Consider the following 13,040-nt stretch of genomic DNA (forward strand, 5'->3'; position numbering starts at 1 on the left):
GGCATTTCTATTGCCTAATTGCTGAACATAAGGAATGGGGTGAAGTAGGAAGGGTGTCAGCTTCCCCTTTCCCACAGCTCTAGGGTTGTACCTATTTCCACAGCTGCCAGTATCCCTAGAGTATCCAGCAAATTGGTAAAAGGATGGGAATAGGCTTCCTTGAGCCTGACCTAAGGCAGGGGTAGCCCCATCTTGATTATGTGGCGCATATATATATAATTTATATAAATATTTCTATGTACAGGAGTGAGGATGGTTTTCATGGAGGAAGAGGGGCTGGGGGCCTCAAGGCATCACCGCTGTTGGAGTTGTCCAGTTCAGTGCTGTCACAGTCTGAGTCCTCAGAATTGGGAGGGCCCTATAAGGAACAGAAGTTCAGTAAAGTGGGGCCCAGCATCTGGATTAAGAGTAGATTTGTTTAGGGTTACACTGAAGTTTTTGTAGGTCCCAACATAGTGGTTTTGTTAAATAGGAGGAACATGGTTCAGTCCTGACAAAGTGAGGACACCTTTTTCCCCACCAACTTGCTTCCCCCCAAATGAAAATAACCCCTCTTTCCTGTGCAAGACCTGTCTGTATTTCTGTTGTGCTATATGACTCACCTGCTCCCTTCTGAGAAGATCCTGCTGTGGGGTAGACAAGGAACTAGGTTCAGGGCCAGTGACTGCCCCTGCAAGAGGTGGGTCCAGTGGGATTTCTGATCCCTGGGAGCACATGTCATCAGATCGCTCATCTGGTCGCTCATCAGTGTTGGTACTCCCAACTTCAGGTGTGCCACTGGGGGAAGGCTCACTAGCTGTGCCCTCCTCCCCATCTGATGGGTTCTCTGAGCTGAAGGTAGATAGTGACTGGCGCATATTCAGTCCCTGGGGCCACCTATGTGTCGGAAAATAGGGGCTACAGGTGGGCTCTTCTAAGTCCATAAAGCAAAAGAATGTATCTTTAGTCCACCATTTCTCACCTCTGGCTCGATGTCAGCTCTACTTCACTGTCCACCTCTCCCTCTTCTTCTTCTGATGAGATGCCTCGTTTCTGCAGGAGAGACGAGACTACTCAAAAGTGGAAAGAAGAACCAGAATAGGATTAAGTAGGGAATGATGGCTTGGAAAATATGGAATATAAATTATGAACCCCAGAGAAAAGGAAGAATGTGAAAGGCCCAGAAATTTTCCCATACTTTACCTGACTTCGAGTGACAGCAGCCCTGTACAGTAGTGCAGCCGGGGTCAAGTGCTGGGCCCCAGCCCGGTTTCCTCCCCTTGCTGATGTCCCTTCCCTTCCAGTTCCCAGCAGCCCCACACCTTCACCAGGCCCTACTGGTGGAGGTGGTTCCCCTTTGGCTCCTCCAGGTGAATCCGGACTGGTGGAGCCAGGGGCTGAGCCTTCACTTGGGGGAGTGTCACCCCGGGCTGGAGGGGGTGAGCCAGGATCCCTAGTGATGCCCCTGCTCCTGGTCCCTAATGCCACAGACAGCAGGTCTGGGGATGATGAAGACATCTTGCGTAGCAGAAGGTCATGGTGGAGCCCACGGAGGGCGGCAGGGCAGGCTTCCCAGCCTGAAGGCCCCCCTCCTGGTCCTCCTGGACTTCCAGGTTCAGGGACTGGCACAGCTGCACGAAGGCCAGGCAGGTCTCCACAACTGCCCTTGGTACTGGCTTTTCGGTGACGAGTCTTGCCACGCCGGCTCCGTACTGGTGAGGGGGGCCCTTTAGGACAGCCAGGAAGTCCCACCCCACTCAGGGCTGCATCTAGTTTAGGCAGTAAAGACTCTGTCTTGAGGATATCTGGCCTGGTGGGGGAGGGAAAGTACAAGGTTGATATTAACAAATTTGTCCATTTAGAGCACCCCTTCAAGCTTAGGCACCTTTGGACCCTAGCTGGCTTTCCAGTGCATCATATGGAAAGCAGCCCATGTCACCTCAGCCATACCTTTTACTATGGGGTGATAGCTTCTGTGGCACATTCCTCTTCTTGATTAGCTTTTCCACTGTGTTGCCGTGTAAGAGGCCCCGGGAATGGTGTGGCTTCAGCAGGCCTGGGCACCTCCGCTCTAAAGCTTGCTCCCGCCTAAAGACCCAGTCACCACTTTAATGGGGCGTATGTTCGGGAAAGGGGGTTTGGGCTCAATAGGATCTTTGTAATATGGCATTGCTCCATGAAGACTTTAGGGAATAGATACAAAAGGATTTGTACCTGAGCAGCTCTCGTTCCTTAAGTTCAAGCTGCAACATCAGAGCATTAAGTTCCATGTACAGGTTGTTTGCCCTCTCCAGTTTCCGTTCATAGTGCTCCCTGATGTCCAGTGCATGTCTATGAAATAGATGCAGAATGAAGATTCCCTCAGAGTGAGCTGGGGCCCCTGGTGCCATAATTTATACCAGTTTTGTCCACTTTTGAGCTCTGGTGGTATAGTCCATGGGGAGTTGCACAGCTAACCCAAAGGCATCAGGAAGTTTGACTACCAGATTGTCTTTTGGAGAAAGATGGGCTGTCCATTGATTTACCCGTGTAAATTACAGCCTCAAAAATCCTACTGGAGGGTTAGCTAAGAGTTTTTCCCCACTCCATGGCACTGAGTTTTTCATTAACTGTCCTTGCTGCCTACCTCCCCAAACAAGGCTTTGAGCCAGTTCATGCAATTCTGCCATCTGAGAATGCATTTCCATCCTAGATCCCTTGAGTAATAATGATCCATAGGTAATGCCTAGGTTTTTGCAGGTGGGTAATGTCACTGGTGCCTAGGGGAGTTCTGCCTAACCAGAGGCACGTGGGTACCAAGCTTGAGAGAAACAAGCAATCTACATAACACTTCCTATGTAGTTGACTCATAGCTGACCCTCCAGTAGCTTTCTGGAGACTATAAATTGCATGGGAGGAGATGGCCCACCTTTCTCCCACAGAATTGCTGGTGCATTTGAAAACACCACAGGGGAACCACCTTCAGGGAAGCAGCACAACTCCCTATAGACTATGCCACTAGAAATAAAAATATTTACAAATTATGGGGGCTCCTCACACCAGACAGGATCAGAACCCAGCCATAAACACCTGAGTTCTTCCCTCCGCCGCATCACCAGCTCTTCTTCTAGGCGATGTAGACAAGTCCCTTCTGATTTAATCTTTTCAAAATGCAGCTTTACCTCTTCCCGCCACTCAGCCTGGGGGTTGAGAGAAAATGAAGGTGAAGGCTATTCCTTGACTAGGTACCTGACTGCTGCAGATAGAAGCCATAGAATTGGAGAATTTAACACACAAAAATAATCTGTTCCAAGTTCCAACCACCCATCTCCTCAGAGGGCATCATTATCTTTGCAAAGAGATTTTTTTCCTACCCACAGCACACCTGGGACTTAAAGTAAGTCTCCTGGGGTGTGGAGAGCACATCAGCTGAGGCGATATCCAGATGCAGCAGGATCTGTCTGAATGATGGACGGTTTCTGGGTTTGCTGTTCCTGCAGGGGATGGAAGTCAGGGGAGTTAATTTCAGGGAGACCCAGCTAGGAACTAAAGCACCCTTTCCCCAAGTGTTCTGGAAAACCTAATCCTAGGATGTATTCTCATATGATTACTATCTTTTAGCATATCAAAGTCCTGTTGTGATATGTGCCTTTGAGTCGCTTGCGACCCTGTGTGTAACAGCCCTAAACTCTGCTCTGTCCTGTGCCAATCATACTGTCTCTGAGACTCCCATCCCGATTACCCCAGTCACTGAATCTATCCACCTCATAGAGGGTCTTCCCCTCCTACACCATTCGTCCACTCTCCCAAGCATGATGTCCTCCAAGGACTGGTCCCTCCTTACAACATGTCCAAAGTATGTTAGATGGAGCCTCAGAACTTCCACATTTCCTAGCTTGGATGCCAAGTAACTTCCGGGTAACCACATTAAAAGAAACACTAGTAATATGTTCAGAGAACAGAAAAGCAAAGTTAATTCTGCGGGACTAAGCTCAGACCACTTGTCTCCTCACTTCTGGCTCAGCCATCATATTAATTGGCTACTCCTATAGTCGTTCATCTTCTAACAACCCTATGGGAATTATTCATATTTTACGGATGCCACTCTTGAGTCACAGGCTCCGAGAGTGGGATAAGTTTTTTATGTGCAGATCTGCCCTTGAATCTCATGTCTAGTGCCTTTCATTTCTAGATTGCTATGTCTTGGGTCCTGGTTCTTGAGGTCACATTATGGGACTCTTGACTGACTCCCTTTTTAGGATTCTAGGCTTTCATTCTTGACTTCTAGATTGCATCCCTCAGCAACATCCTATTGCTTCCCAGTTTAGCCAGGCCCAGTCTCCCAGTCCAGGCTATCCTCACCAGCATTGACGAAGGAGGATTTTGAAGCCATCTGGGCAGCTAGAGGGCACAGGCAGATGGAGACTGTTGCTTCCCACGCCCCAGATGATGGCTGAGGAATCTACATCTTTGTAGGGGATCTCGCCAGTTAGCAGTTCCCACAGCACAACCCCAAATGACCTGAGAATGAGAGGTGACATCATTTGGGAAGCACTCCCTCCAGAGGCCCTGGTTAAAGCCCATCACTTGGGTTCACAAGCTGGAAGTCACCCTCTCAGCATGGTCCTTACCAGATATCCACCTTCTCAGATACAGGTTCATTGCGGATCACCTCAGGGGCCATCCATGCTACTGTCCCTGCAAAGGACATCTTGGTGCTCTTGTCACTGAGCTCCTTGGAAGTGCCAAAATCTGAGATCTTCACCACATCATCATACGTGATTAGCATGCTACAAGAGAGTGTGAGATGGTATCCAGGCCCTTCCACGTACCTCGTCTCATTGCAGCAAATGTACATTTCTGTCATTGGGGATACCCAGAGGTGGGAGGCTCACCACAGCCCTCCAGAGATGGACACTTTGGAGGGGATTCAGAATCTAGGAGATGGCTGCGATACCCACATCGACTTAAGGCAGGATTTGAAGCAAGGAGATGGCCACTTTGCCTTTGGCCAGTCACTTGGCAGGAAACCATGTATATAAACTTGCTCCTGCCCACTTGCTTACTCACTTGGGAGACTTGAGGTCTCTGTGGATAATCTTGTGCAGGTGCAGGTAGTTCATGCCACCAGCAATGCCCATGGACCAGTCAACCAGCAAGGAGGGAGTGACAGGACGGCCAGCTCGAAGTACCTCATACAGCTGGCCCTGGGCGCAGAACTCCATGAGAATGCAGTAGCAGGGAGCCTGGGTGCACACACCCCTAAGGGCCAAACAATATAAAGGTCTCAAGCCAGACCAGCATTCACCTGATACCCATGTGGGACTCATTTAATTTACCCATGCCACTGGGGCATGCATCTCTAGGAAGGTTGGATCCCTGCTCCCAAGTTGGGTCCCAACCCTCGGCATAGTGTTCCCAGCCCCTGCCCTGGAACTCACTTGAAAGTGATGATGTTGGGGTGCTTCAGCTTCCTCAGGTGCTTGATGTCAGTCTCCTTGAGGTCACGCACCTTCTTCACAGCCACCTCTTCCCCATGGAATCGCCCCAAGAAGACAGCACCCTGGGCCCCTGAGCCCACCCACTGCAGGTCCAGGATTTCCTCAAAAGGGACCTCCCAGAGGTCTGTGGGCAGGAGGCACAGTGCCACAAGGCTCAGAAAGAGCTTCGCTGGGGACTTGTGATGACCAGGGGCAGGGGCAAGCATTGGGTTGGCTGAAATAATTTAAGGATGGTGAGAGACTCTGAAGCAAGAAGATGGGTAGGTATGAGACTAGAGCTTGGCTCTGGGGTATGAGGGAAGGGTCACTGAATGGAAAGTGGGGCTGCCCAACGGATGCTGGGTTCAGGGAGAGGGTTCTTGTGGAGACTGCCTACCTTCTTGCTGCTGTTTGTGCTCAGTGGAGTAGGCTTTGCCGATCATGGTCCACACAGGGCGCAGACAGCCAAAGAGGCCTTCAAGGAAGCCACTGCCACTCTGGCACTGCAACCGCACTTCATCAGCTCGAACTCTGGATGCGCGACTCTCAGGGGACCCAGATGCTCCCCCTGGGCCCCCTGCTTCCTGCTCATGTAGCTGCAGGACACTGTTGGCAAAAGGCTCTGGGGGCGGCTCTCCACCTGGGGAGGGGCTGGGCCCACCCCCACCCTGCCCACTGAGGGGCACTACGTCTCGAAGTACACACTGGGTTGGCGTCAGGTCCTTCTCAGGGGTACAGTCAGAAGTGTCCGGGTCAAGCTTGCGCATGGAAGCCTCGCTGAGGGTGGACACAAAGCCCCCAAAGGAAGGGGAGGGGGTACGAGTCTCATGGAGGCAGGCCATGGCCTCTGATCCCTGACGTGGTCAGCCGTTGGTCCTGTGAGAATAATGGAGGGAGAAGCTGTCATAGTCAGGTACAGGCAGGCAAAGGGGACAAGTTAGAGCTGAGCCTTCAGAAGCCTAAGGAATTAACACAAACCTTAGCCTGAGGTAGTCATCTTACAAAACCTGATATATCTGCATTTTATTTCAAACATGACACAAGTCTTCCCTAAGCAAACAGGTAACTTACCTGAGTATCATGACACAAGTAACATCCTAATTTATATGGTGGTAGTGGTGGTGATTGCATTCTAGTGGAGCACGGACTCATAGCAACCTTATGAACAAAAAAGGCCTGAAGCCTTTCTATAACTATTGAAATTTATCAAATTTCATAGTTTCTGGAGGCATGTTGTTTAGGAAGGGGATGCCACGCCTTATGTACTGATAAAAAATATTACATCCTCAAATACAGTGATAGAAATGGCTGTAATTCAACTCTTCAGCACGTTTCTTTCACTGGAGGCCTACAAGCTTACAGGTGCCTAAGGTCTCTCAGATGTATACCTATCACTTAGGATCTCAACCTCAGGTACATGCTGCTAACATGTAGGCTTCTGTATAGGGAACTCTGGTGTCCTAGTGGATAAGGAGTTGCACTGCCAACCCAAAGGCAGCTGGTTTGAACCTACCAGCTGGTCTGTGGGAGAAAGATGGGCAGTCCCCTCTGTGTGACCTACAGTCTCTGAAAACTCAGGTCAGCTCTGACTGAACTTCATGGCAAAGAGATGGGGAGTATCTTTAAGTGCACAAGTCACATTGGTAGGCTTCCTATTCAGGCACTCAGATGACATTTCTGGGCCTCCCCATTCAAGTGATGCACCGGCCCCTCACACTCAGATTCTTGGGCCGAGGCCCTCAGGAGTATGTGGCCCAAGTGAGCAACTGTTCTTATGGTTCTCACATGGGTCTCACTCTCCAATTCAGGTACACATCCAACCTCTCACATGGGTCTCACTCTCCAATTCAGGTACACATCCAACCTCGGGGTGTAGGCTGTGACACAACTTTACTGTCTCCCCAACTCCATACACAGCCCAGTTTGTGGAAAAGGCAGAGTCATCCAGTGGGGATGCATAAATGGTGCTAGGACAAACACTAGCCCTTTGTGTTATCTCCCTGAACAGATCCACCCGACTGTCTCCCCCAACTTCCACTGTTTCCTCTCATGCTCAGCTACTCAAATCATGCCCCCAGCTTTCCGGGCAGTAGAGATGTGTTCCATTTCAAAGGTGGGGGCTACTTTAAAAGCAACCATTAAAAACCTTGAATCCTGGTTTGTTTCTGCCACCTCCTGGTGGTGTGGCATCAGGCCCAGTAAACTCTTCTGCCTATGTTAAACATGTTCCGAACTTCTGTCTCTCCATCCAGTCAGTGACCAAATCCCTTTAATTATTGTTCATAGTAAAATACTTACATGGAAGTCTCCCAAGAATGCTTTTAATACATTTCTGAATTACAAGAGGAGACAGGTGGAAGGAATTGCACAATGAAAATACAACTAAAGAAATAAGAACTGGGGAGCTCTGGTGACCTAGTGGCAAGAAGGTACACTGCAGTCCTAAAGGTTTGAATCCACCAGATGCTCTGCTGGAGGGACAATTTCCTCCTGTACCAGTCAGATCCAATTTCATAGTACACACACACACAAATTAAAAAAAGAAATAAGGTCTGACTGACCTATTGGATGGACCCAACTTTCACACTTATCTTTTTGATTAAGGGAGTCTTCTAGTAGTCAATTCTTATTAGACTCATTTCCTTTTCAGTAAGTCTGGAAGTTATGCCAGGTGCATATATAGTTTTGTTTGCTTTAAAAATTGATATTTTAATTAAAGTTTATAGAGAACATGGATTTCCATTCATTCATTGTTGCATTCTCCTCCCTACCCATCCCCCCAGTTCGCTTTTTTCACTGAAAAAAAAAACCCAAACTTTCACTGTTACAAAATCCTCCCCCAACCCCCGACCCCAGTCCACTTTGCTATGCAGCTTTTATTCTGTACTGTTGTCATTAAATAATACCTAATCATATATCCCTTTTAAATAGTTTTTTCCCCTCATCTATTTCAATACAGTGTACAATACCGTGGGTCAAATGGTATTTCTAACTTTTTGAGAAAGCACCATATTGCCTTCCAGAATGGTTACACTAGCATATATAGTTCTTATTTTGCTACACTTTAGTAGCAAGAGCTCTGGTAGTGTAGTCTGGTAGGGAGTTTCCCTGCTAATCCTCTGGCAATTCAAACTCACCAACAGCATCTTGGGAGACGGACGATCTCTTTCCCTGTGATTTATAGCCTCAGATACCCAATGAGTCGGCTCCAACTTGACTGCAATGAATGGAATTGTTGCACTGAGTTAATGCAAGAAAAAAGAGCCCTACTGGTATACTGCATAATGTGTCACTCTGCTAACTGAAAGGCTGGTAGTTCAAATCTACAGTCCAAGGAAGAAAGATGGCAATCACCCTCATAAATATTTACAGCCTTGGAAATCCAATAAAAGGTCACAATGACTTGATGACGGGTTTTGGTAGAAGAAAAGGCTCAAAGCTTCTTCAGGGATTTCAAAGCTGTACATGAAGTAAGTGATGGTTATTGTAATGAATCTTGTTTTGAGCTCATGCCTATCTTAATTTTGAGATTCACATAATATTAAAGGGTAGATAGGTGACAATTATATGTAGGTAGATAAGACCTGAGTGAGGCATTTGCTACAAAAGGTCAAGGACTGTAGTCTTCAGTATGGATTGAAGCTCAACATCAAGAAAACAAAGATTCTCACCACTGGGCTGATTGACAGCATTATGATAGATGTGAAGAGATTGGGATTGTTTAACAGCTTCAGTTTGCTTGGCTCCACAATCAACACTTTTGGTACCAGCAGCCAGGAAATCAAAAGATGAATTGCATTGGGAATATCTGCTATCAGAGGCCTTTCCAGAGTACTGAAGAGCAACAATGTCACTCTAGAGGCTAAGGTGCACCAGGTCCAGGCCATGGTCTTCACACATATAAGCTATGTATTAGGAAGTGGGACATTGATTAAAACAGAAGAGTCGTTGCTTTTGAATTGCAGTGCTGGAGAAGAGTATTAAACACCCTGGGATGCTAAGAGAACAAACAGGTCTGTCCTGAGGAGGGTGAAACCAGGCTGCTTCTTGGAGGCAAAGATTTTTTTTTTAATTGGAAAAAACATATTGGGGGTACAATGAGGTGAGGGTTGGGGGCAGAAGGGTGAGGATGGGCCAGGATGCAGCTGCAGAGCTGCACAGTTTGGTCGGTGGCGGGAGCAGGTGAAGGAAATGATGAGGGTTCAGTGGGGACCAGATGCTACAGAGGAATGACAAGCATTTTCCAATGGTAATTAAACCAACTGTTTTATTGATTTGGGAATTGGATGCCGACTCTCTGGCTTCTTCATGCTGAACAGGGGCGTAGATGTAAAGGAGGCAAAGATTTTGAAGCTCTGTCTGACATACTTTGGGCATATTGCAAGGAGCGACCAGTCCTTGGAGAGGGACATCATGCTTGGAAAGGTGGAGGGGTAGCACAATTGAGGAAGACCCTGGGTGAGATAGATTAACTCAGTGACTGGAATTAATGGGGATAAGTGTGTCAAAGACAATAAAATTGGCTCAAGATAGGGCAGGGTTCAAAGCTGTTGTTCATAGAGACCCTACAAGTTGGATTCGACTCGACTGCATAATAACAACAACAACAACAACAGGAGATAACTCCTACCTAGCCTTTAGCTAGATGGACTGGCTTTGGCCACTTTGAATCAGACAATCACATGATACACTATGCCAGCAATGAAAAACAGAGGAAGAATGGTGTTGCATTCATAGTTAAAAAGACAATTTCAAGTTCTAGTAAAGTACAATGTTGTGAGTGATAGGGTATTATCCATACACATACAAGAAAGACCTGTTAATGAACTATTATGCAAATGTATCACAAACAGCCTAAAGCCCCAAAGGAGAAAAATGAAGATCTGTACGAAATTTTGCAGTCTGAAATTGATCAAACATGCAATCAGAGTGTGTTAATAATAATTGGTGACTGGCATGCAAAAGTTGGAAAAAATGAAGAAGAAGGGATGGGAGTTGGAAAGTATGGGTTTGGTGATAGAAAAGTGGCCAGAAACAGAATAATCAAATTTTGCATGTTCAATGACTTCTTCAGCACAAACACCTTTTTTAAAAAATACAAATGGCAAATTTACACAGATGTCATCAGATGGACTGCACAGAAATCGGATTGACTATATCTGAGGAAGGAATCATAGAGGAAGCTCAATGTCAGTGGGAGCTCTGTAGCCTAGTGGCAAGAAGCTTCTCTGCAATCCCGAAGGTGTGAGGTTTGGATCCACCAGACGCTCTGCTGGAGAAGGATGAGCAGTCTCCTCCTGTGCCAGTCGGATCTGACTTGACAGCATACAACAACAAAAATGAAATAAAGTGTCACTAAATAAAAAGTTTAAAACAAACAAACAAAAAAAAAGGTCAGGTGCTGACTGTGGAACAGACCGTCAATTACTCATGTGTAAGTTCAAATTAAGGCTGAAAAATATGAAAACAAATCCTCAAGAACCAAAATATGATCTTGAGTTTATCCCACCTGAATTTAAAAATCATCTTAAGATAGGCTTGTGCTCAGAACAACTATGAGATATCATCTCACTCCAGTCAGAATAGCAAATTTTAACAGAACAGCAAGCAACAAATGCTGGTGAGGTTGTGGAGAAACTGGAACCCTTATTCACTGTTGGTGGAAGTGTAAAATGGTGCAACCACGGTGGAAGGCGATATGGCATTTTCTCAAAAAGTTGCAAACAGAGATACAATTTGACCCAGCAATTCCATTACTGGGAATATACCCCAAACAGACCATAACTGACACCCAAGCAGATATATGCACACCTAGGTTTACTGTGGCTTTGTTCACAATAGCAAGGAGTTGGAAACAACCTAAGTGCCATCAACAAATGAATGGATAGAGAAGCTGTGGTATATTCACACAATGGAATACTACACTGCATTGAAAAACAAGGAACTCATGCAATATTATTAAAAATGGGTGACCCTGGAGGACATTATGCTGAGTGAAGTATTTCAGTCACAAAAAGACAAATACTGCATGGTGCCACTGTTGTAAAACAGGACTGACCTCAGGGTTGGGGGATACTTAGAAAGATGGGACAAATAATGTATGCTGCATTGAAATAGATGAGGGAGAGAACTGTTTAAAGGGGATATGTGATTAAGTATTTTTGTCATGACAGGAATGCAGAGTGCTGCACAGTGGAGTGGACCTTGGGAGAGATTGTAAAACAACGAAAGAATTTTTCTTTTACTTTTCCAAGAGTATAGTGTACTCAGGGTGGGGGGGGGAGTTGGGAGGGGAGAAAAGTGCAACAATGAATGAATGGAAATCCAAAGTCTCTGTAAATTTTCATTGAAATGAATAATAAAAAAGATAGGTTTGTGCTATGCTTATTTCTGCGTTATTCACAATAGCAAAGAGATGGAAGCAACCCAAGTGCCCATCAACAAATGAATGGATAGATAAACTATGGCACATTCATACAATGGAATATTATTATGCAGCATTGAAAAATAATTAACTTGTAAACCATTACACAACACAGGGGAGCCTGGAGGACATTATGCTGAGTGAAATATCCCAGCCACAAAAGGATAAATACTGCATAGCACCACTGTTACAAAATAGGACAAACATGGGAGGATTGGGGAGAGAATGGAGAAAGAATGGATAGATAATGAACACTGCATTAGAACAGATGATGGGAAGAACTATCCAAAAGGAATATGTGATTAGGCATTGTATGTTTAACAACCATCTGGAACAAGGGATGCATAGCAAGGTAGGCTGGAGGAATGGAAAGGGGGGAACACAAATGTGCAACAATGAAATTTTTTCTTTTTTTTTAAAGGAATAGGTTTGAAGCATTGAACACCAATGATTGAAGACCAGACACATTGTGGTATGATATCATCCAAGAAGAGAGCAAAAGGCCGCTACAAAGAAGAGAGCAAAAGGCCACTACAAAGAAGAGACCCTGGAAATGTCAGAAGAGACCCTGAAAATTGGTACAAGAGGAGATTGCCCCTTCTTCTCTAGCAGAACATCTGGTGGATTCGAACCATGTACCTCTGGGATTGTAGGGCAGCTTCTTGCCACCAGGCCACGAGAGCTCCATACACAATATTATGATCACATCTATACATCATCAGTTTTTTTTTCTTCTTAGTGACACTATTTTTTATTTTAGTTGTTGTTGTTGTGTGTAGTCAAGTCAGATCCAACTGGCACAGGAGGAGAGTGCCCATTTTTCTCCAGAGGAGCATCTGGTGGATTAGAACTGCGCACCTTTGGGATTGCAGCACAGCTTCTTGCAACTAAGCCACCAGAGCTCCCTTGCAAAATATTATAACAGAATGTGCAGAGATCTAGAATTGGAGGAAAAACCAAAAGAACTAGCTAAAGAATGGAAAAACAATTTCAAGCCTCAAGTTGAATAACTTAGTGATACTATCCATGAGTAAAATCTTGAATGACTCAGACCCAAGAAACATCAAAAGAAGATGGAGGGAGCACACAGAATTGCTGTACCAAAAAGAATTGGCCAGGACTATATGATCAAGAGCCAATGGCAAGGGAGCTCTGGTGGCCTACTGGCAAGAAGTTAC

The 13,040-nt window shown here is 46.0% G+C and overlaps 1 protein-coding gene across 2 annotated transcripts; it reads right to left on the reverse strand.

Annotated features, from left to right (window-relative positions):
• Positions 1–259: 259 nt before the first annotated feature.
• On the reverse strand, positions 260–6,280 carry MAP3K12 (mitogen-activated protein kinase kinase kinase 12). 2 transcript variants are annotated; one of them, XM_006883903.1, is made up of 14 exons: positions 6,144–6,280; positions 5,836–6,044; positions 5,400–5,583; positions 5,029–5,220; positions 4,590–4,748; positions 4,321–4,479; positions 3,344–3,452; positions 3,049–3,158; positions 2,194–2,310; positions 1,930–2,067; positions 1,183–1,789; positions 962–1,032; positions 603–876; positions 260–358 (listed from the first exon to the last, which is right to left on the reverse strand). In XM_006883903.1, the coding sequence occupies exons 1-14, from the start codon at positions 6,278–6,280 to the stop codon at positions 260–262; spliced, it is 2,565 nt and encodes an 854-aa protein (XP_006883965.1). The 2 variants fall into 2 exon arrangements, with proteins under 2 accessions (XP_006883965.1, XP_006883964.1); XM_006883902.1 differs by having other exon boundaries at positions 5,836–6,280.
• Between the last annotated feature and the right edge of the window lie 6,760 nt (positions 6,281–13,040).

The sequence above is a fragment of the Elephantulus edwardii genome, unplaced genomic scaffold (assembly GCF_000299155.1).
Source record: "Elephantulus edwardii isolate Elephantulus edwardi_28Jun2011 unplaced genomic scaffold, EleEdw1.0 scaffold00030, whole genome shotgun sequence".
Lineage (NCBI taxonomy): Eukaryota > Metazoa > Chordata > Mammalia > Macroscelidea > Macroscelididae > Elephantulus > Elephantulus edwardii.